General features: G+C 45.5%; 1 protein-coding gene across 1 annotated transcript; it reads right to left on the bottom strand.

The window, feature by feature from the left end:
• Positions 1-12,141: 12,141 nt before the first annotated feature.
• Positions 12,142-15,450, bottom strand: LOC130194451 (E3 SUMO-protein ligase KIAA1586-like). Its single transcript, XM_056415512.1, has 2 exons — positions 12,738-15,450; positions 12,142-12,340 (listed from the first exon to the last, which is right to left on the bottom strand). Exon 1 carries the CDS (start codon positions 15,071-15,073, stop codon positions 12,908-12,910), a length of 2,166 nt encoding a protein of 721 aa, XP_056271487.1. The 5' UTR covers positions 15,074-15,450; the 3' UTR covers positions 12,142-12,340; positions 12,738-12,907.
• Positions 15,451-20,331: the final 4,881 nt, after the last annotated feature.

The raw sequence follows: 20,331 nt of genomic DNA, 5'->3' as shown, positions 1-20,331 counted from the left end.
CCCCACATGTACAGACAAAGGACACACAACATACTCGCACACAAACACAACGCGCACATGAAGCTCGCAACCGGCTACCAAAAGCCCGTTCCGAACCCTCGTAACTACGGCGGGCCGCCGGGCTTTGATCATTTTTGGCCAACACGAGACGGACTAATGACCGAGCTGCAGAAAAACGCCTCCACCGGCTTTCTCACTCCTTTATAACGTGTGCCAGGTTCTGCTAGTCATTGTGTTGTTTAAAAAGAGGGGGGCGGGGGGCGGACACACACACACAACCAGAAGACTCCATGGCAGGGTTTTATTCTTTCTTCACACGGTTGCGCAACACGCAGCAGCATCGATAGAAACACGATCCAAATTCTTCAATATCACATGTGACCTCCTTTATTATGATTGTGTGTGTGCAACTATCTACTGCGATGTCTGCGGCCTTAACGAGGAGGGGGGGGGGGGGGGGTCTCTTGTAAATGTTAAAGGAGGAGGGAGGAGATGTGTTTCCAGGAATCCGTTGGTTACAGTGTGCATTGAAGTGTTTATGCATCATCCTGGGGAATGTGTGTGTGTGTGTGTGTGTATGTATTCTCGTGAAGGGGTTCGGCCGGTGACTCGGTGTCCGGGCCGACAGGTGGTTTCTGTTTGAGGATCCGGGTTTTTAAACTCGTCCGCTCGGTTCTTCCACTCGTAATGCCCAAAAATGAGATTTAAAACAGGAATTATGGTATTATTATTATTATTAAGCTGCATGGTTACACACACACACACACACACACACACATTTTAACATAATATGTCTGTTCCCACGGTTTAGTAAACATTAATCAACCATTATATACTTTACTTTAATGTGTTTTGAATTTTTGACATAATTACATGTTATTTACTGTAATTTGACAAGCCTTTGTCTGGAAACCTAACACACACACACACACACACACACACACACACACACACACACACACATACACACACACACACACAGACACACACACATACACACACACAGACACACATACACACACACAGACACACACACACATACACACACACACACACACACACACACAGACACACACATACACACAGACACACACACACACACATACATACAGACACACACACAGACACACACACACAAACTTTCAATTCTTGTATTTTCTGTATTGTGCAGGAGTTCCCAGTTTGAGGCGGGGCAGGGTCCCCAGTTCAGGGGGTCGAGACCAGCACCAGCTGACCCCTGGTAATGATCCTCCACCTGAGACCCAAAGCCACCGGGTCAGAACCCACCGGCGGCGTCTCCTCTGGACGGACTCGTGTCCTGAGGGGTGGAAGCCGGAGAGGAGAGTAGAGCCAGGAGGACGCCTCCCCTCCGTCAGCGCCTCGGTACCAGGAACAGTTCAGACCCGTCACTCAGCGTCGAGGCGAGGGGGTCCTCCACACGCATAAACACATCCTCCTCCTCCTCCTCCTCCTCCTCCTCCTCCTGCGCTCGCACAGCGCTGCACCTGGTTTGGTTTCGGGGGGTTGGAGGTGAGGCGCAGACGGATCGTTATCGCGGGTCACACCAGAACCAGAGCAACGGGAACACGCAGGGCGGCGCGTCTCCTCGCCTTCGGGGGCGAGGCCGCTCTTCTGACTGACGCGGCTCAGCACGCGGTTATTACCCTCCCCCCCCCCCCCATGTGCCAGTTCGTGTAAATATCTTTCGTTCCGGCCGTCTCCTCCCCGGTGACTCCACTGTTGGCTGAGAGGTCAACATCGTCTCCTGTTGGCGTTCCCGACATGACGACGAGAGGCCGCCGCAGTCGCACGTGGCTGCACACACACACACACACACACACACACACACACACACACACACACCCACACACACCTCACGATGTGCAGAATAATCACATCTTTGGGAATAAGACTGGGAACGCCAATCGTCTTTTTGGTTTGTTGTGTTTTCTTTGTTTGGAGTCGTGTCCATCAAAGCCCCAAAGACACACACACGCACGCACACACACCGACACACACACATACACACACTGACACACACCGACACACACACACACACACACACACACTCCCCCCAAGCTGAAAACTCCTGGCTCTCCTCACCCAGCTGTGAACGATTGAAAGCGGCTTTCTTTTTCTTTCTTTTTAAGCTGGCACGGTTTGGGTTTCTTCTGGTTGCCGCGATATTGAATATCAGTTGAATATATGATTATACAAATATATAAATGTTACATTAATTACACAAACAAAACTCCTCTGGTTGTATAGAAGTCTATAATTCATGTGTTAAAGCTGCATTCTCTCTCCTGACCACCAGGGGGCGACTCCTCTGGTTGTATAGAAGTCTATTCTTCATGTGTTAAAGCTGCATTCTCTCTCCTGACCACCAGGGGCGACTCCTCTGGTTGTATAGAAGTTTATTCTTCATGTGTTAAAGCTGCATTCTTTCTACTGACCACCAGGGGGCCGACTCCTCTGGTTGTTTAGAAGTATATTATTCATGTGTTAAAGCTGCATTCTCTCTCCTGACCACCAGGGGGCGACTCCTCTGGTTGTATAGAAGTCTATGCTTCATGTATTAAAGCTGCATTCTCTCTCCTGACCACCAGGGGGTGACTCCTCTGGTTGTATAGAAGTCTATGCTTCATGTGTTAAAACTGCATTCTCTCTCCTGACCACCAGGGGGCGACTCCTCTGGTTGTATAGAAGTATATTAGTCATGTGTTAAAGCTGCATTCTCTCTCCTGACCACCAGGGGGCGACTCCTCTGATTGTATAGAAGTATATGCTTCATGTGTTAAAACTGCATTCTCTCTCCTGAGCACCAGGGGGCGACTCCTCTGGTTGTATAGAAGCAGGCTATGCGTTAGGGCGGGCTTATTGTGATGGACAGGTTGCTACGCCACTCCTCCACAGTCCAAACACAGTAACTTCCGTTCATTGGCTGCAAAAAACTACAACATGGCGACGGACGTATTCCAAGATGGCGACGGCGAAATTGACAAATTCGTAGCTTCCAAAAGGTCCACCAACCGATGAGCGCGGCGCCTCCCATTGGACATAATTTAAGCAACATGGCGTGTCCGATGAAGCGTGGACGCGACATAAAAGCGCTCTTGATTGATTTAAACGTTCCGCCGCTAGAGATCGGCCTCGAGGCGCGCCGAGTCGGACCTCTTCCACTCCCCGATCACCGAGGGGTGTTTCGGGTTACGCGGAGCGGATTAGTCCACGTCAGTGTGACCTCATAAAGAAAGCACCATGTGTATATTAGGTTATGCAAGGGTAGTGTAGTGGCCGCACTCCCTCTCCGGGCCCCCGCTGTGTCTTTCCTTTGTCTCTGCGTATGATTGCAGATGTAACTCAACTCCACTCAGCGAGGGTTGAGGGGCCGATTCCCAGGTCTCTCGCTCCCATTCATCAGTTCTTGCGTAAGAGCTAACGACAGCGGTCAGTCGTTAGGGCAGAGAGATCGTAGCGCTGAGGATAAATCTGTTTGCGTAGCGTCACGCGGGGGGAGGGGGGGGGGGTACACTCAGCGTGGACGCGGGTTTTAAACTCTGCAGTCAGATGTGAGCAAACCAGCTCCAGATGTGTAATCAGAGGGTCTGGCTTCACTTATGCATGTGCATCACAAGTCACAAATACAAGAGGTGTCTGCGTGGATGCTATTATAGGTGGAGATGCAGTGTGAGAGGTCGGCTGCAACTGTGAACGATGAAGTGACAACACAGTACGGTTTGAGGGGGAAAAAATACTCTCAAATTACAGTAAATAACTGACTAGAAAATGACATGTAAATGTAAAACTTCAATCGTGACACTTTGCATTTCACAACATAATCTACCAGGAAGGACACTCTGTGTCTCTGTGTCTCCTTCAAATGAAGGACGACTTCTTCCTTGTCAAACGGGGATTATGTTGATCCCATAAGTCATGTGACTTCTTATTTACGGCAACAAATAATGGAATAGATGATTTAATTTGGGATTACGTTCCGCCGTGTTGGATGAGCTACGTTTGATCTCGATTCACAGCCTTCTTATTGTGACCGTTATTCAGACCGTTGGACAGTTTATGATGAAAGTGAACGGGTCGTCTTAGAAGTTGTGTTGCCTAAACCCAGCCAACACCTGTTGTTGCATAAACCCAGCCATAAAGTTGTGTTGGCTAAACTTAGACAATAAGTTGTGTTGCCTAAACCTAGCCAATAAGTTGTGTTACCTAAATTTAGCCAATAAGTTGTGTTACCTAAACCTAGCCAATAAGTTGTGTTACCTAAACTTAGACAATAAATTGTGTTACCTAAATTTAGCCAATAAGTTGTGTTACCTAAACCTAGCCAATAAGTTGTGTTACCTAAACCTAGCCAATAAGTTGTGTTACCTAAACTTAGCCAATAAGTTGTGTTGCCTAAACTTAGCCAATAAGTTGTGTTACCTAAACTTAGCCAATAAGTTGTGTTACCTAAACTTAGACAATAAGTTGTGTTGCCTAAACTTAGCCAATAATTTGTGTTGCCTAAACTTAGACAATAAGTTGTGTTACCTAAACCTAGCCAATAAGTTGTGTTACCTAAACTTAGCCAATAAGTTGTGTTACCTAAATTTAGCCAATAAGTTGTGTTACCTAAACCTAGCCAATAAGTTGTGTTGCCTAAACCTAGCCAATAAGTTGTGTTACCTAAACCTAGCCAATAAGTTGTGTTGCCTAAACTTAGCCAATAAGTTGTGTTACCTAAACTTAGCCAATAAGTTGTGTTACCTAAACTTAGACAATAAGTTGTGTTGCCTAAACCTAGCCAATAAGTTGTGTTGCCTAAACCTAGCCAATAAGTTGTGTTGCCTAAACTTAGACAATAAGTTGTGTTACCTAAACCTAGCCAATAAGTTGTGTTACCTAAACTTAGCCAATAAGTTGTGTTGCCTAAACTTAGCCAATAAGTTGTGTTACCTAAACTTAGCCAATAAGTTGTGTTACCTAAACTTAGACAATAAGTTGTGTTGCCTAAACCTAGCCAATAAGTTGTGTTGCCTAAACCTAGCCAATAAGTTGTGTTGCCTAAACTTAGACAATAAGTTGTGTTACCTAAATTTAGCCAATAAGTTGTGTTACCTAAACTTAGACAATAAGTTGTGTTGCCTAAACCTAGCCAATAAGTTGTGTTACCTAAACCTAGCCTATAAGTTGTGTTACCTAAACCTAGCCAATAAGTTGTGTTACCTAAACCTAGCCAATAAGTTGTGTTACCTAAACCTAGCCAATAAGTTGTGTTGCCTAAACTTAGCCAATAAGTTGTGTTACCTAAACTTAGACAATAAGTTGTGTTACCTAAATTTAGCCAATAAGTTGTGTTGCCTAAACCTAGCCAATAAGTTGTGTTGCCTAAACCTAGCCAATAAGTTGTGTTGCCTAAACTTAGCCAATAAGTTGTGTTGCCTAAACTTAGCCAATAAGTTGTGTTACCTAAACTTAGACAATAAGTTGTGTTACCTAAACTTAGCCAATAAGTTGTGTTGCCTAAACTTAGACAATAAGTTGTGTTACCTAAACCTAGCCAATAAGTTGTGTTACCTAAACTTAGCCAATAAGTTGTGTTACCTAAATTTAGCCAATAAGTTGTGTTACCTAAACCTAACCAATAAGTTGTGTTGCCTAAACCTAGCCAATAAGTTGTGTTACCTAAACTTAGCCAATATGTTGTGTTACCTAAACTTAGCCAATAAGTTGTGTTACCTAAACTTAGACAATAAGTTGTGTTACCTAAACTTAGCCAATAAGTTGTGTTGCCTAAACTTAGACAATAAGTTGTGTTACCTAAACCTAGCCAATAAGTTGTGTTGCCTAAACCTAGCCAATAAGTTGTGTTACCTAAACTTAGCCAATAAGTTGTGTTGCCTAAATCTAGCCAATAGGTTGTCTACGTTGTTATATTTCCGTTAAACACATTGCTATGGATATTATAATATAACTAACCACGTCCGCTCTTTAGTAATGTTATTACTTTCTTAATGATTCATTCCAGCGTTCATCACATTTCTAAGCAACTCGTCACGATGACGAGACAAAATCCCTCATGAGCGTCCTGACACACTGACCCGGTAACCTTTGACCCCCCAGCTGGATCCCGTGTCCGGTCCAAGTGATCCTGACCTCCTCCAGGGGGTCCAACTCAGCCCTCCTCCCGACCCCAGGCCTCCCCCGGCCGAGGGTCTGACTCGTGTTTATAGGTTCTGCTCGAGGCAACATGACATCACGGCGTCGTGTTACCGCGCCGCGCTGTGTGTGTGTGTGTGTGTGTGGACCCAGTGGAGGGATAAATGGGAGATGAGCTGCAAGCAAATGAACAGCAGATGTGAGCTGTGCAAGACGGCGGGGGTTAAACACACACACACAGACACACACACACACGCACACACACAGACACACACAGACACACACACACAGACTCGATATAACAAATCCCACTTAGAACAGACACTCTCCTCGACATAGGAAAACGTTTCTCCCCTCGTCTTCAAAGACAAGTGCCCTCCATAAAAATCATCTATGAAACAGGTGTGTGTCTGTGTGTGTCTGTGTGTGTGTGTTTGGTATTTCTAAGTAGACGTGTGGAGATTTCTCGATTCAAAGCAGACAGGACCCTCAAAAACAGAAAAGTGAAGCCAATGCTTCATGTGTTAAAGCTGCATTCTCTTTCCTGGCTACCAGGGGGCGACTCTTCTGGTTGTATAGAAGTCTATGTGTCATGTGTTAAAGCTGCATTCTCTCTCCTGACCACCAGGGGGCGACTCCTCTGGTTGTATAGAAGTCTCTGCTTCATGTGTTACAGCTGCATTCTCTCTCCTGGCTACCAGGGGGCGACTCTTCTGGTTGTATAGAAGTCTATGTGTCATGTGTTAAAGCTGCATTCTCTCTCCTGACCACCAGGGGGCGACTCCTCTGGTTGTATAGAAGTCTCTGCTTCATGTGTTAAAGCTGCATTCTCTCTCCTGGCTACCAGGGGGCGACTCTTCTGGTTGTATAGAAGTCTATGCGTCATGTATTAAAGCTGCACTCTCTCTCCTGACCACCAGGGGGCTCCTCTGGTTGTATAGAAGTCTATATAGTGACTCTACTTCTCTCTTGATGTATTCCCTCAGTAAACATTGTTAACATCAGTTCATGTCTCAGTCTCTAATTTCAAGTCTTCTTCTATACAGCATGATGTCATCATTTATACTTTATGGTCATTTAGAGTCACACAGAACATAAAGCAGGGGACGCTTTAGGGGCGGAGCTTAAGGTGATTGACAGGTCGCTAAATAAAAAGGGGAGTCCAGATTTAACTGACTGCTTTTATTAATTGATACGTGGAGCTCCAGAACCGTTGACGGGTGGATCGTCGAGAGGCCAGTTGAGACTCACTCGTCTCCTTCTTCGCACTTTCAAAAGACGAGCAAGGAAAGATGGGAGGAAAGATCATCTCACCAAAACTGGAGTAAATCCCCGGAAAGGAGTGGAAGGGGATGTGAGAAGAAAAGAAGAGCAACAGGGCTGTAAAGAAACAGATGAGGAGGTAGAGGAGTGGAGCAGCACACAGGTGTGCTCACATTACCTCCACTGGGACCTGGCCTCTGAGACCCAAGACAAGGTGTGTGTGTGTGTGTGTGTGTGTGCAAACGGACTAAAGAACAACACATGAGGTCATCTGGACGAGTGTTTTATCACTCGGAGCCGCACACCGGCTCTCTGGAGGGAACGGTTCACACTCTGAGGGCCGTTAGACGCAACCGCCTCGCTATGTGGTGCAGGAGATAAGGAGCGAGTGTGTGTGTGTGTGTGTGTGTGTGTGTGTGTGGGGTGGTGCAAGACCCTCCTGTCATGAGAGAGAGAGAGGGAGAGAGAGAGGGAATACAGCTCGACTTCTCCAGCTGTAGTTTTTGTGGAGGCTAATTCTTCGCGTGGCCTTTGAAGTCCAGCAGGAAGCCGACAGGAGGCTTCCCCCCCGATACCTGCAGGAGGTCCTACAGAAGAGAAGACAAGAAAGAGAAGAGAAGAGAAGAAAGAGAAGAGAAGAGGAGAGAAGAAAGAGAAGAGAAGAAAGAGAAGAGAAGAGGAGAGAAGAAAGAGAAGAGAAGAAAGAGAAGAGAAGAAAGAGAAGAAAAGACAAGAAAGAGAAGAGAAGAAAGAGAAGAGAAGAGAAGACAAGAAAGAGAAGAGAAGAGAAGAGAAGAGAAGAGAAGAGAAGAGGAGAGAAGAGAAGAGAAGAAAGAGAAGAGATGACAAGAAAGAGAAGAGAAGAGAAGAGAAGAGAAGAGAAGAGAAGAAAGAGAAGAGATGACAAGAAAGAGAAGAGAAGAGAAGAAAGAGAAGAGATGACAAGAAAGAGAAGAGAAGAGAAGACCTGCCGGTGAACTCTGCATCCTGAGTTTTCACAACAGGAAGAGCTGAGAGAAGAGTCAGTGGGTTGTGGAGCATCAGTGGAGGCCCTCTGCCCCCCCGAGGGCCTCAGATACGCTGCGTCTGCACGCCGTCTGCACGCCGTCTGCACGCCGTCTGAAGGTCTCTTGACATCAGAGTCGACTTTGAAGTCTCAGTCACACAAACATAAACACAGTTTATTATCGTGTCAGTTTCTGCTCAGCGGTATAAAAGTCGGTCAACAAGCTTTATAAAGGTCATCACACCTCCTGTGTGCTGGGAAACTGCAGTTCCTCAAACGGCCACTTGAGGCTCTGAAAGCGAGTAAATCCACAAAGATGTTGGTCTCCGTTGCTCATGTCCCCGTTCACAACAACCGTCCGGGAGAGCCGTCCATAACTCACGTGTGTTTAGTTACATTGAGGCATGAATGTGTGCGTCGTGTGGGGCGTGGCTCCTTTGAGTGGCAGGCGGCCGATATGGCGGCGTAGCTTTCTTGTAGTCGCTACGGCGTCGTCGCTACGGCGTCGTCGCTATGGCAGCATCTCTATCTTGGCGTTGCTACGGCGTTGTCGCTACGGCAGCGTCTCTATCTTGGCGTTGCTACGGCCTTGTCGCTACGGCGGTGTCGCTACGGCAGCGTCGCTATCTTGGCGTTGCTACGGCCTTGTCGCTACGGCGGTGTCGCTACGGCAGCGTCGCTATCTTGACGTTGCTATGGCGTTGTCGCTACGACACACACACACACATATACACACACACACATACACACATATACACACACATACACACACACAGGTCCTGAGAGGCAGCAGGATATGGTTTCTCCAGCTCTAAACCTCGTGCTGTTTTTCTTGGCAGCTGCAAAGGCTTCTGGGGGATGTAGGCAGCAGCCTCGTCCGGAGAAACCAACACACGACACTTCTTCTTTTCTCCGATCCATCTTCGTCTCAGAACCGCTGAAACGGGACAAAGCGCGAGGAGGACGGCCGCCGCCGCTCGGCCTCCCGGGGCCCCGTGGCCTCGCCCGCCGGCGGAGGTTGGCCCGGTGACGGTCGTATAACTCGGGGCTCCGCTCGCTGGGAGGAAACATATGGACGGAGACAATAGACTCAAAGAGAAACAGTGAACTGTCGAGGGAAGAGTCGCTCCCTTCCTCTGCACTTCCTCTCGTCCTCCTACGCTCTCTCCTCACTCTGTTGGGCGCCTCCATTTTTCTTGGTTTTATTTCATTATTATTTTGCGCGTATAATGAGGTAGAGCGATAATGCACCAGGCGACGGTTCAGTCATTTATTGAGATGATATTTAACTATTATTTAACTATATATTTACTTTAAATTTTTTTTAAAGATTGCAATTGTTAGTCTGTCGGTCCAGAATGAAATATCTCAAAAAGTAAGACACAATTAACATATATATATATTACAATATATATATATATTCATTTATATAGATATACATACATATATATATATATAAATAAAATATATATATTAATATATATATTAATATACATTTATATATATATATATATTACTATTAATATATATATCTATATATACAACTGTATATGTGTACATATATATTACTATTAATATATATATATAGAAATAGTAATATATATATATAGTGATATATATTAATATTAATATATATACAGTATATTACTATTGATACATATTAATATATCTATATAAATATATCTATATATAATATGTAATAATATGAATATATATATTAATATTATTATATTCATTATTTTAGAATTAATTATATTATATATATTAAATAATATATTATACATGAAAAATACATACATATGTAATATTTCTCCTTTCCTCCCTGTCAGCATGTTTTGGGGGATGAACCTCTCATCTCATACTAACTCTTCATCAATCAATCAATAATCCCATAATAACAAAGCATCAAATGAACATGTGTTCCGTAGAGAAGTAAATCCGTCGCTGCAGCCGGAGCTCAGGGACACGAGGCGGCGCGTCACTCTGAATCTCTAACGATACGTCAGCGTCACGCAGCGAGCCGACGAGGGCTTCACAACGCGTTACGGCTTCCCTGTGTGTGTGAGGACTTTTATATCATATGGCGTTCCTCAAATTCATAAAGAAAACCACAAGGTTTGTTTTTCTGGGTTCATCGACGACGATTTAAAGACGCTGACAAACCCAAATGTGTGATTCATCATGGAGGGCCGTGAAGTCATGGACCCAGAATGCTTTGACCTCGAGCCAGGAGGCGACGGCGAGGGAACAAACACACGGCTACGTGTGCGGGTGTGTGGACGTATGTATTCCTTCAGGTGTGTGTGTGTGAGGCTCGTCTAACCACCAGCAGGCCGTCGAGAGAAATGTTTATTTTGATGGAGAAGCCGAGAGCGGACAGCTGCTTTGAGTCGGGAACAATACGGAGCCTCAGCCGGCATGTGGTTTAGATTCCTCCTCCTCCTCCTCTTCCTCCCCCCCCCTCCTCCTCTCTCCACTATTGCCTGTATCTTTATTTCCTGGGAATCTGTCTTGTCCTTCACCTCACGATCACTCCCTCACTCTCTCATTTCATTTGTCTTAATGTTTCATCACCCTCCCCTTTTACTCCTTTAAAAGCCCCCCCCCCCCTCCATGATTACAGCTGATAAAGTAAAACATGACTCATCATGTTTTGTTGTTGGAGATTAAAACAAATGAATAACCAGATCACGTTGTGTAATCCCTGGGTGAGGGACCCCCTGTGGAGCGCTGCTGATTGCATCATCTCAGCCGGTCAGGGAGCCAATCAGAGAAGAGTTCACCGGAGACTCGTCACGAGAATCAAGCCTCCGTCTGATTGGCTGCACTAACGGCAACAAGAGGGCCGAGAGCGTCTGGTCACCGGGAGGTCTCCACCGATCTGTGTGTGTGTGAGTGTGTGAGTGTGTGTGTGTGTGTGTGAGTGTGTGCGTGTGTGACACACCGATGAAGGTCCTACCTTTGGGATTGAAGCGTCGGGTTTCATTGGATCCATATTTGCGCCCTGAAATGATGATGTTTGAATGTTTTGAATTAAATAACATTTAGGGTCAAGATAGAGTGAACACACACACACACACACACACATGTGCACACACACACACACACACACACATATACACACATGCACACACACACACACACAGTGTAACACAAATACAAGTTATTAAGAATGTCACGTTGCTCAATCTGTGTTGGATTAGGTGAGCCTTCATTACTGCATCAAGAGTGAGTTTGAGGGATGGGGGGGGGGGGGGGGGGGTGGGTGCTGATGTATTGCGTGAGAACTTATTATTTGCTGTTATTTATTTGTTTGTGTTCTCGGTCGCTGAGCCAACTTCAGTCATCGGTCCATAACACTTCTCAAACAGGGCCCCTCTTGGGCCCCTGCTGGGCTCATCTGGGCTCATCTGGGCTCATCTGGTTCCTGCTGGTTCCTGCTGGTCCCTGCTGGGCTCATCTGGTTCGTGCTGGTTCCTGCTGGGTCCTGCTGGTTCCTGCTGGTCCCTGCTGGGCTCATCTGGTTCCTGCTGGTTCCTGCTGGGCTCATCTGGTTCCTGCTGGGTCCTGCTGGTTCCTGCTGGTCCCTGCTGGGCTCATCTGGTTCCTGCTGGTTCCTGCTGGGCTCATCTGGTTCCTGCTGGGTCCTGCTGGTTCCTGCTGGTCCCTGCTGGGCTCATCTAGTTCCTGCTGGGCTCATCTGGTTCCTGCTGGTTCCTGCTGGGCTCATCTGGTTCCTGCTGGGCCCTGCTGGGTCCAGCAGGAACCAGATGAGCGGGTCTATTAATAATCAATCAGCCCGGCGGTTTGATTCCCTCTCGGCGCGCCAACAAACACAGTTTGATTCAGATTGGATCCAGATGCCATGTGGAGCTCGTTTGTTCTGACAAACATCTTCAGATAATGTTCCCCGTTCTGTGGCCAGACGAGAGAGAGAGAGAGAGATAAGGGCAGTCGGAGAAATGAAACACAACATCTGGGTAACGTGCACACGCTTTGTGTGTGTGTGTGTGTGTTTATAAGTTAGCACGAGTGTTCAATTAATGCACTCAGTGGTTCACCTGACAGAGTGGGATGAAGATCTCACACGACGTAAAATCACAACTCGATGAACTCACTGTGATTATTTACAACCAGTGGTGTAGTGGGGATTTTTTTACTGGGGGGACGCTATTTTAATTAGGTCATCCCAAACAATGCCACATAAGTGCGCACGCGTGCAGTGCAATCACAAAACGGGCAGACAGGTCTACAGAAACCACCGGTATGCCTAGTCCTACTTTAGTTGCTGCAAAAAATCCGTGTTACTCACCGTTGAAATCATTCAGAGGAAACGCCACAGTGGGTCTGGATCCTTGCCAGATTCGGCTGCAGCCTGTCGTGACCTCTTGTCTTCAGCTGAGCGATGTCGTCTCAGCCAAGTTGTTACATATCCTGTCGGATCCCACTGGGTCAGAGGTGGACCATGTAGCTTTATGAACATCAAGGTGGATACCCGTTCAACCAGCAACCTGTTGGGGTGATGATCAGATTCATCTGGCTGAATCCCCTTTCACATTCTGCCGTGCTGCATGGTATCAGTCTAGTGCAGTTCATCAAGGGCCTGAGCTCGGCAGGTGTAGCATCGTCTACAGTGCTCTCCACAAAGTCTCGGAATGCATTTATTGCACTTACAGTCGGCAGCCTGAATCGTTGGCACAGTTCACTCACTTGCACCTCTCCGTAGCCAGGCGGCATGGTCTGAGCTGGTGGCCAGTTGTCGCGTTCCAGGACTTTCAGTTGAGCGAGCAAGTGAACATAGTCTGTGTCCGACTGGGCCTGCGAGGCTGCTCCACGAGATGATGCAGTAGTGAACATTCTATGGCTAAGGTTGTTGCTTAGACTCCGGAGAAATTGTTGACGATTGATGGTGACGATTTCGGAGTTGTCTGTGAGCACAACTGTGCCCAATCTGCCTTCTGATATGGCATTTTCAGCTGCAAGGACCTTGGTCCCAGGTCGCTCCCCCAGTCCATTGATAAAACGAATGCTCCGGTGGATCAGTTTGTCGGCGTAGGCTACTGATGTCGTGCGCTTTTGCAAACATTCTGACAACAGGGCTAACTCATTCAGTGTATCACACATGAGCGCTAAATCTAAAAGGAACTGCTTTGAAGTCAGCCGCTTTAACAGACCTTCATACAGCTTTCGATCGTTTGCTGATCGTTTCTCATCTGTCTTCGCAAAGCTAAAGTGTGCACATAGTGACTCGAAGTTATTCCAAACAGCGGATACTGTGCGATAGGAGCTGGCCACCCATCTCGTGCTCAACACACGGCCTATTTTTCCTATTTGTTTATGCAAATCAGCAGCACACTCAGCCAGCTCTCTCTGGTTTAGGGGTGATCTGCTGTACAAAGTGTATAACTTGTCCATAAATGCCTGGAAATGATTCACACCACTCACGTCAGACACCGTGTCCCCCACAGCCAGCTCTAAACGATGGTTCAGGCAATGCCAGGTGATTATATTGGGGTACAGTTCCGAAAGCTGTTTGGCTACACCTGCTTTCCGTCCCAACATCACGCTCGCTCCATCACTTGCAAATGAAATTAAATGCTTCTTCAAGTAAGCGTCATCGAAGCCATGTCCTTGGAGGCATTTCAGCAAGTGCTGCATGATTGTGTCGGCTCTCTGGTCTGGAAGTTCGATCAAATCCAGAAACATAAAATGTGGTTCACAGCTCTTGTCCGTTTCACATTTGAGGTAGACAATCAAGGTCGTTTTGCATCCCAGACTCGTTGACTCATCTATAAGAATCGAAACTTTACCTTCGATAGCTTGGATTCTTTGGCATGCTTTTTTACGCATCTCTGAACTTATATGGTCCACTATCTGTGATGCACTGTACCTGGAGTGCAAACCGATGCCTATGTCAACCCCATTTTCGTGTTGCAACTCCAGTAAACCATAGTTGTCCAAAAATGGTCTGTCGTTCTGTGCCAAGTAATAAGCAGACCGGAATACAGCACATGTAGCTTTCAGCTTTGATGCATTCATGTTGTCACAGACCTTCTCAAGTGTCTCCTTTTTGGCGTTCTCTTGAATCCGCTGCGCAGTGGTGTGTCCATTTGATTCTTTGTGTTTGATGATTTTTTTTCTGAGGGACGTTAACATTCCGCTCTTGTCTTTTCCACTGTAAGTGACGGTGTAGGAACGCCATTCATCCGCCAATCTTGATCCTTGTGTTTTGAAAACGGATAAATCCGAAATTGATGTACACACTTTGCAGCCCAGTTTTCCAGCTTTGCAATCTATCCATGGGTATGCGTCTTCTTTCCTCCGCCACATCTCCTCCGTCCATATATCTGGGAAAGGTGAGCTTGAGCTAGAGCTAGCCAGGGGAACGTTGCTAGCGCAGTTAACGTTGCTAGCATTATCCACGTCTTCAGGCGGCTCTTCTGGTGATGTAGTAGCAGCTTCACTTGTAGCTGCTTCGGTGCTGCTAGCCTCTTTCTTCTTCTGAATTAAATTCTTTTTAGAAAAGAAGTCGTGCAAAGAACGCGGCGGGATCGCGAGCTGGGGGTGTGTCAGTGACATTGACACTGTCATCACATCAAAGTTTGAGGAGCTGTCCAGATGCTGAAAGAGCGCCACCAGGCCAGGCATAAATTATGCCGTTCATTCCATTTAATTATATTCACGTACAGTATGTAGACACATATATATTAATAATTAGATGGTCATCCGCCCCTCCCAAAAACGTGAGTTATTAAAAACGGAACGTTATCATATTGTTATGCAACAATCGTGCATTTATTTGGTTTCATAATCCCGAAACGTTTTTGTTGAAAAAATACCACCCGGAATCGCTGTTTTTGCAGGACTCTGGCGCAGCGCCGTCTGCTTTTTGCATCACGAGCGTGATGACGAATCATAATAGAAATATTTTTTATTTTTTATTATAATTACTGTGAAATGTATTATGTTGTCATTATGACAACACATACACACTTGCAACTGATAACACTGGCAATGATTTTTATATTTATTAGACTATTAAAAAAAAAAAAAAAAAATCATGCTCCAAATAAGTGGGGGTACGGCGTACCCCCGCGTCCAACGCCCACTACACCACTGTTTACAACCTAAATGATCTCATTATTCATATATATATAAATACAAATTTAAAAAATATATATATTCTATCCTTATTTTATATGTATTTTTTTAACTTATTATATAAATATATTCTCCTTATATATGTTCTCTCCTTATTATATATATATAGTATCTCCTTATTATATATATTCTATTTTTATTTTATATAAATATATAGTCTCTCATTATTATATATGTTTATATTTTCTCCTTATTTTATATATATATTCATATATTCTCTCCTCATTTTATATATAATAATAATAATAGAGAATAATGTTCTCTCCTTGTTATATATGTATAGGAGAGAATTTACGTAGTAAATAATAATAATAAAAATCTGCAGCTGGTTAGGTGTCCGTGGCATGCCTGATGGAAAATGAATGCAGATAAAAACCAGAAAATATAAAAACCAGAGGACTTGACAGCCTGAGTTCTGGTTCTGATCCGTTAGAGCTCTGAGAGAATAACGACTATAATGAGTGAAACGTTACAGCTAGTGATGTTCACGGTGTTCTGTCTTCACTTTCCAGAAAGCATTCTGGGCCTTTTACCTCAGAATAAACCAGTGGGCGGGGCTTATTGCTCCAGTGGTGTGTTCAGGTGCCAGTGGTCAATCCCAGTAACACTAAGCATCAAACATTACGATGATTATTTAAACCCTCTGGGCCGTACACTCCCAGAAGTAATGACGACCTATGTAAAAAAAAAACCACTCCGTTAATATTACAACTATTTAAACATTTTCCCACCAGCTAGAAATAAATAACCAATAAAACGAGTCAACACGGGAAGTCTGCAATAAGGAGCAAATTCTGCCCTGGAGGCCGAGAGAGAAACCTGAGCGCCGGGCTTTAGCTTCTAATCTGTCACTTTGGTCGATGTGGGGGGGTAAATCAAATTGAGTGCCTCTGCTGGGGTCTGACATGGAGGGGTGGGGGGGGGGGTGATGTTCATGTTGAGTAAGAACCATCGGAGTGTTTTCCTTTCCTCGGGGGGTCGCCTCAAAACCCTCGGACCGCCGTCCCGGGGTTAGTCTTATTACATTCATCCAGTAACTCTCTCTGGGTTTCGGGTCGGTCCGGTCCGGGTGAAGAATCTGTAGTGGGGTCGGCGAGGTTCGTCCACCGGGGGGGTCTCGGGGAAAAAATGTAAACAACAACAAAGAACAATAGGCAACAACAACAATGCTGGTTTAGGTTTGGTAACACGTCTCAGTGGCTTGAAATAACGTTGAGTTTAAAAGTTACGACGAGAAACTGCTTTAGAAAAACTCTGATTCTACAAGGCCGGGTTCTGGTTCTCCTATCCAGCGGGTCCAGCAATGCATTGTGGGTCTCCAGCAATGCATTGTGGGTCTCCAGCAGCGTGCTGTCGACTCCCAAGAGGAGAATAACAATGTAGAAGGTCCTACTTTTCATAACAAGTCAAAAGATTCTCACTAAAATGTGGATTAATGATGAGTTCAGTGTTGTTTAACCCGGGACAGGAACTCGGGTCTCCTGGGTGAAAGTCCCGGGTTTGTTTCAACATCCCAGAATTCTTCTCTCAGACCAAAAACAACGATCGTAAATCAACAAGAAGATTCGTTTTCCCTCGAGACTTAATTTGACAAATTAGTGTTTTAGTCTCGGATCGAGCTTCAAGATGTGTGATTATTGAGGTCGAAATTATTTGATCGTAAACTCGTGGTTTGTTTGGGGCTGGATGAAGATGATGATGATGATGATGTGTGAGTCCCGTTCTCAGTCTCCCATGACCTCCTCCGGCCTGCAGGGGGCCGGTGATCAGTGAGCACATGTTTGAAGGACCCAACCACAGGGCCTGTGGGTGAGGACCCCCGTGGGAGAGATGGTTTAGTCCAGTGCTCTCTGAGCCGCCGCTGGAGGAAACCGTTGTTTTTAAAAGACTTTAAATAAAGATTGAAAGTAAAACTCTGAGTTTTAACCTCGTCGCTACGCATCATGCTGATGAAGAGTCTCTCTCGTGGTTCTCCTCCTCTTCATCCTCACAGAACCTTTCACCTCCTGCAGGAACCACAGAAAAGTCCTCAAGCAGATGACTCATCAGCTCGCTCTCTCTCTTTCAGTAACTCTCTCTCTCTCAGTAACTCTCTCTCTCTCTCTCTTTCAGTAACTCTCTCTCTATCAGTAAATCTCTCTCTCTCTTTCAGTAACTCTCTCTCTCTCTTTCAGTAACTCTCTCTCTCTCTATCAGTAAATCTCTCTCTCTCTCTATCAGTAAATCTCTCTTTCCCTCTCAGTAAAAAAGCCTGTAAACCTGCTGAACTTGTTGTGCCTCTCTCTCTCTCTCTCTCTCTCTCTCATCAATCATTGTTCCTTCATGTCACTAACCTGTGGAGACGGAGATTCATTGAGAAAAAGATGTGTGAAAGTCAGTTCATTGTGTTAAATGTCGTTATCTGTTTTGTATTCTCACATCTGCATCCCCCCCCCCCCCCAAAAAAGCTAAAGTTTTTATTCAAAGCTTAATTTTCAGTTTTGAACGTCCGTCGTATTTTTGACAAACCAAAACGACGAGATACAAGAACGACTTTCCCACGCGGTCGTTTGTGTATTCGAGCCGACTTCCTAAAAACTACGACGAGAACAACCGGCAAGCTCAAAGAAACCGTTTCACCCCCGTTAGTCTGTGGGAACAAGAGGAAGAGAGGCAATGATGCATGCTCTGTGTGTGTGTGTGTGTGTGTGTGTATGTGTGTGTGTGTGTGTGTGCATTAGAGAGAGACAGACGGTGGGGTGACAAACACTAATTTTCCGCCCTGATAGCCAGAGCAGTGGGAACTTCCTGAAGGGAGCGCACTCACAGAGCGGCTGGAGCGCCGAGGCCGGACACACACACACCACAAGGTCACGTGAGGTCTGGTTGTATAGAAGTCTACGCTTCATGTGTTAAAGCTGCATTCTCTCTCCTGACCACCAGGGGGCAACTCCTCTGATTGTATAGAAGTCTACGCTTCATGTGTTAAAGCTGCATTCTCTCTCCTGACCACCAGGGGGCAACTACTCTGATTGTATAGAAGTCTCTGCTTCATGTGTTAAAGCTGCATTCTCTCTCCTGACCACCAGGGGGCAACTACTCTGATTGTATAGAAGTCTCTGCTTCATGTGTTAAAGCTGCATTCTCTCTCCTGACCACAAGGGGCAACTCCTCTGATTGTATAGAAGTCTACGCTTCATGTGTTAAAGCTGCATTCTCTCTCCTGACCACCAGCGACGACTCCTCTGGTTGTATAGAAGTCTACGCTTCATGTGTTAAAGCTGCATTTTCTCTCCTGACCACAAGGGGCGACTCCTCTGGTTGTATAGAAGTCTATGCTTCATGTGTAAAAGCTGCATTCTCTCTACTAACCACCAGGGGGCGACTCCTCTGGTTGTATAGAAGTCTATGCTTCATGTGTAAAAGCTGCATTCTCTCTACTAACCACCAGGGGGAGACTCCTCTGGTTGTATAGAAGTCTATGCTTCACATTTTAAAGCTGCATTCTCTCTACTGACCACCAGGGGGCGACTCCTCTGGTTGTATAGAAGTCTATGCTTCACATTTTAAAGCTGCATTCTCTCTACTGACCACCAGGGGGTGACTCCTCCGGTTTGGTACTTACAAATAAATAAATACAGGTATATTTAATAGTAAAAGCAAAGAAATGGTAGAAAACAGCTTTGAAAATGTTGTTAATAAACCTTTAAAAAGAGAAGTGCTACGTTTTTCTTTTTTTAATGTTTTGCAAAGGCATAAAACAATTTGATACATCCAAACTTTTAACCCGACTTTCTTTGACACGACTCTAAAGTTACGTGATCCGTAACTTGGGCTCGTCCCAAAAGAACGAAAAGCAGAGAAAGAAAGAAGGAAAGAAGGAAAGACACGGGGAACCGGAGAGGAGGTGAGAGGGGCCAGAACGTTACCAACTCATGTGCAATTCACAAAACACAGTCCGTGTGTGTGTGTGTGTGTGTGTGTGTGTGTGTTTTGCGAGCTTGACTCGAGACACTTTATGTGGTGATGCCATTCTGGGTGGAGAGAGGAGAGTATCACCAAGATTATGACTTGATTCCGTGAAATGGGCTGCGGTACAACACACACACACACAGACACACACACACAGACACACACACACACACACACAGACACAGACACACACACACACACACACACACACACACACACACACACACATCCATCACTCTCCAGCATGAGGGTGAATGTCACATGACTTACGTCATTGTTTTTCAGTGCTGTGCTTCCAGCCCTCCGACTATTTAAATGTTCCAGTTTAAGGCGCAAAATAAAAATATATATACAGCAAGTCGATTGACTCCACACAGCTCTCAACATGGCGGCGGCTAAGCTAACGATGCTAACAACGCTAAGAGTGCGAGAGAGAGATAATACTTGTTTGCCGCCATATTAATGCCCTCAAATCGAAAAGTAAATTATGTTGGTGCCATAATGTGTGTGTGTGTATTTTTTTTCTTCACTAATTATTCATTTAATAAAAGTATTTTCTTGTATGGATTTCATCCTTCCAGGCTGCTGCTGAATCACCAGCTGCTCCTCTGGTCCCAGATTCTCCTCCTCCTCCTCCTCCTCCTCCTCCTCTCATATATTATACCTGCATCGATATGACTGCGCTGGGAGCAAAGTGCACTCAGAGGCTCTTCTGTCAGACCGGGCTCACTGGCTTTGTCCTCCACTGGGACCCACATCTGTATTTATGTGTGTGTGCGTGTGTGTGTGTGTGT

Source organism: Pseudoliparis swirei, chromosome 5 (genome assembly GCF_029220125.1).
Source record: "Pseudoliparis swirei isolate HS2019 ecotype Mariana Trench chromosome 5, NWPU_hadal_v1, whole genome shotgun sequence".
Lineage (NCBI taxonomy): Eukaryota > Metazoa > Chordata > Actinopteri > Perciformes > Liparidae > Pseudoliparis > Pseudoliparis swirei.
This window is presented reverse-complemented; position numbering and strand designations above follow the sequence as displayed.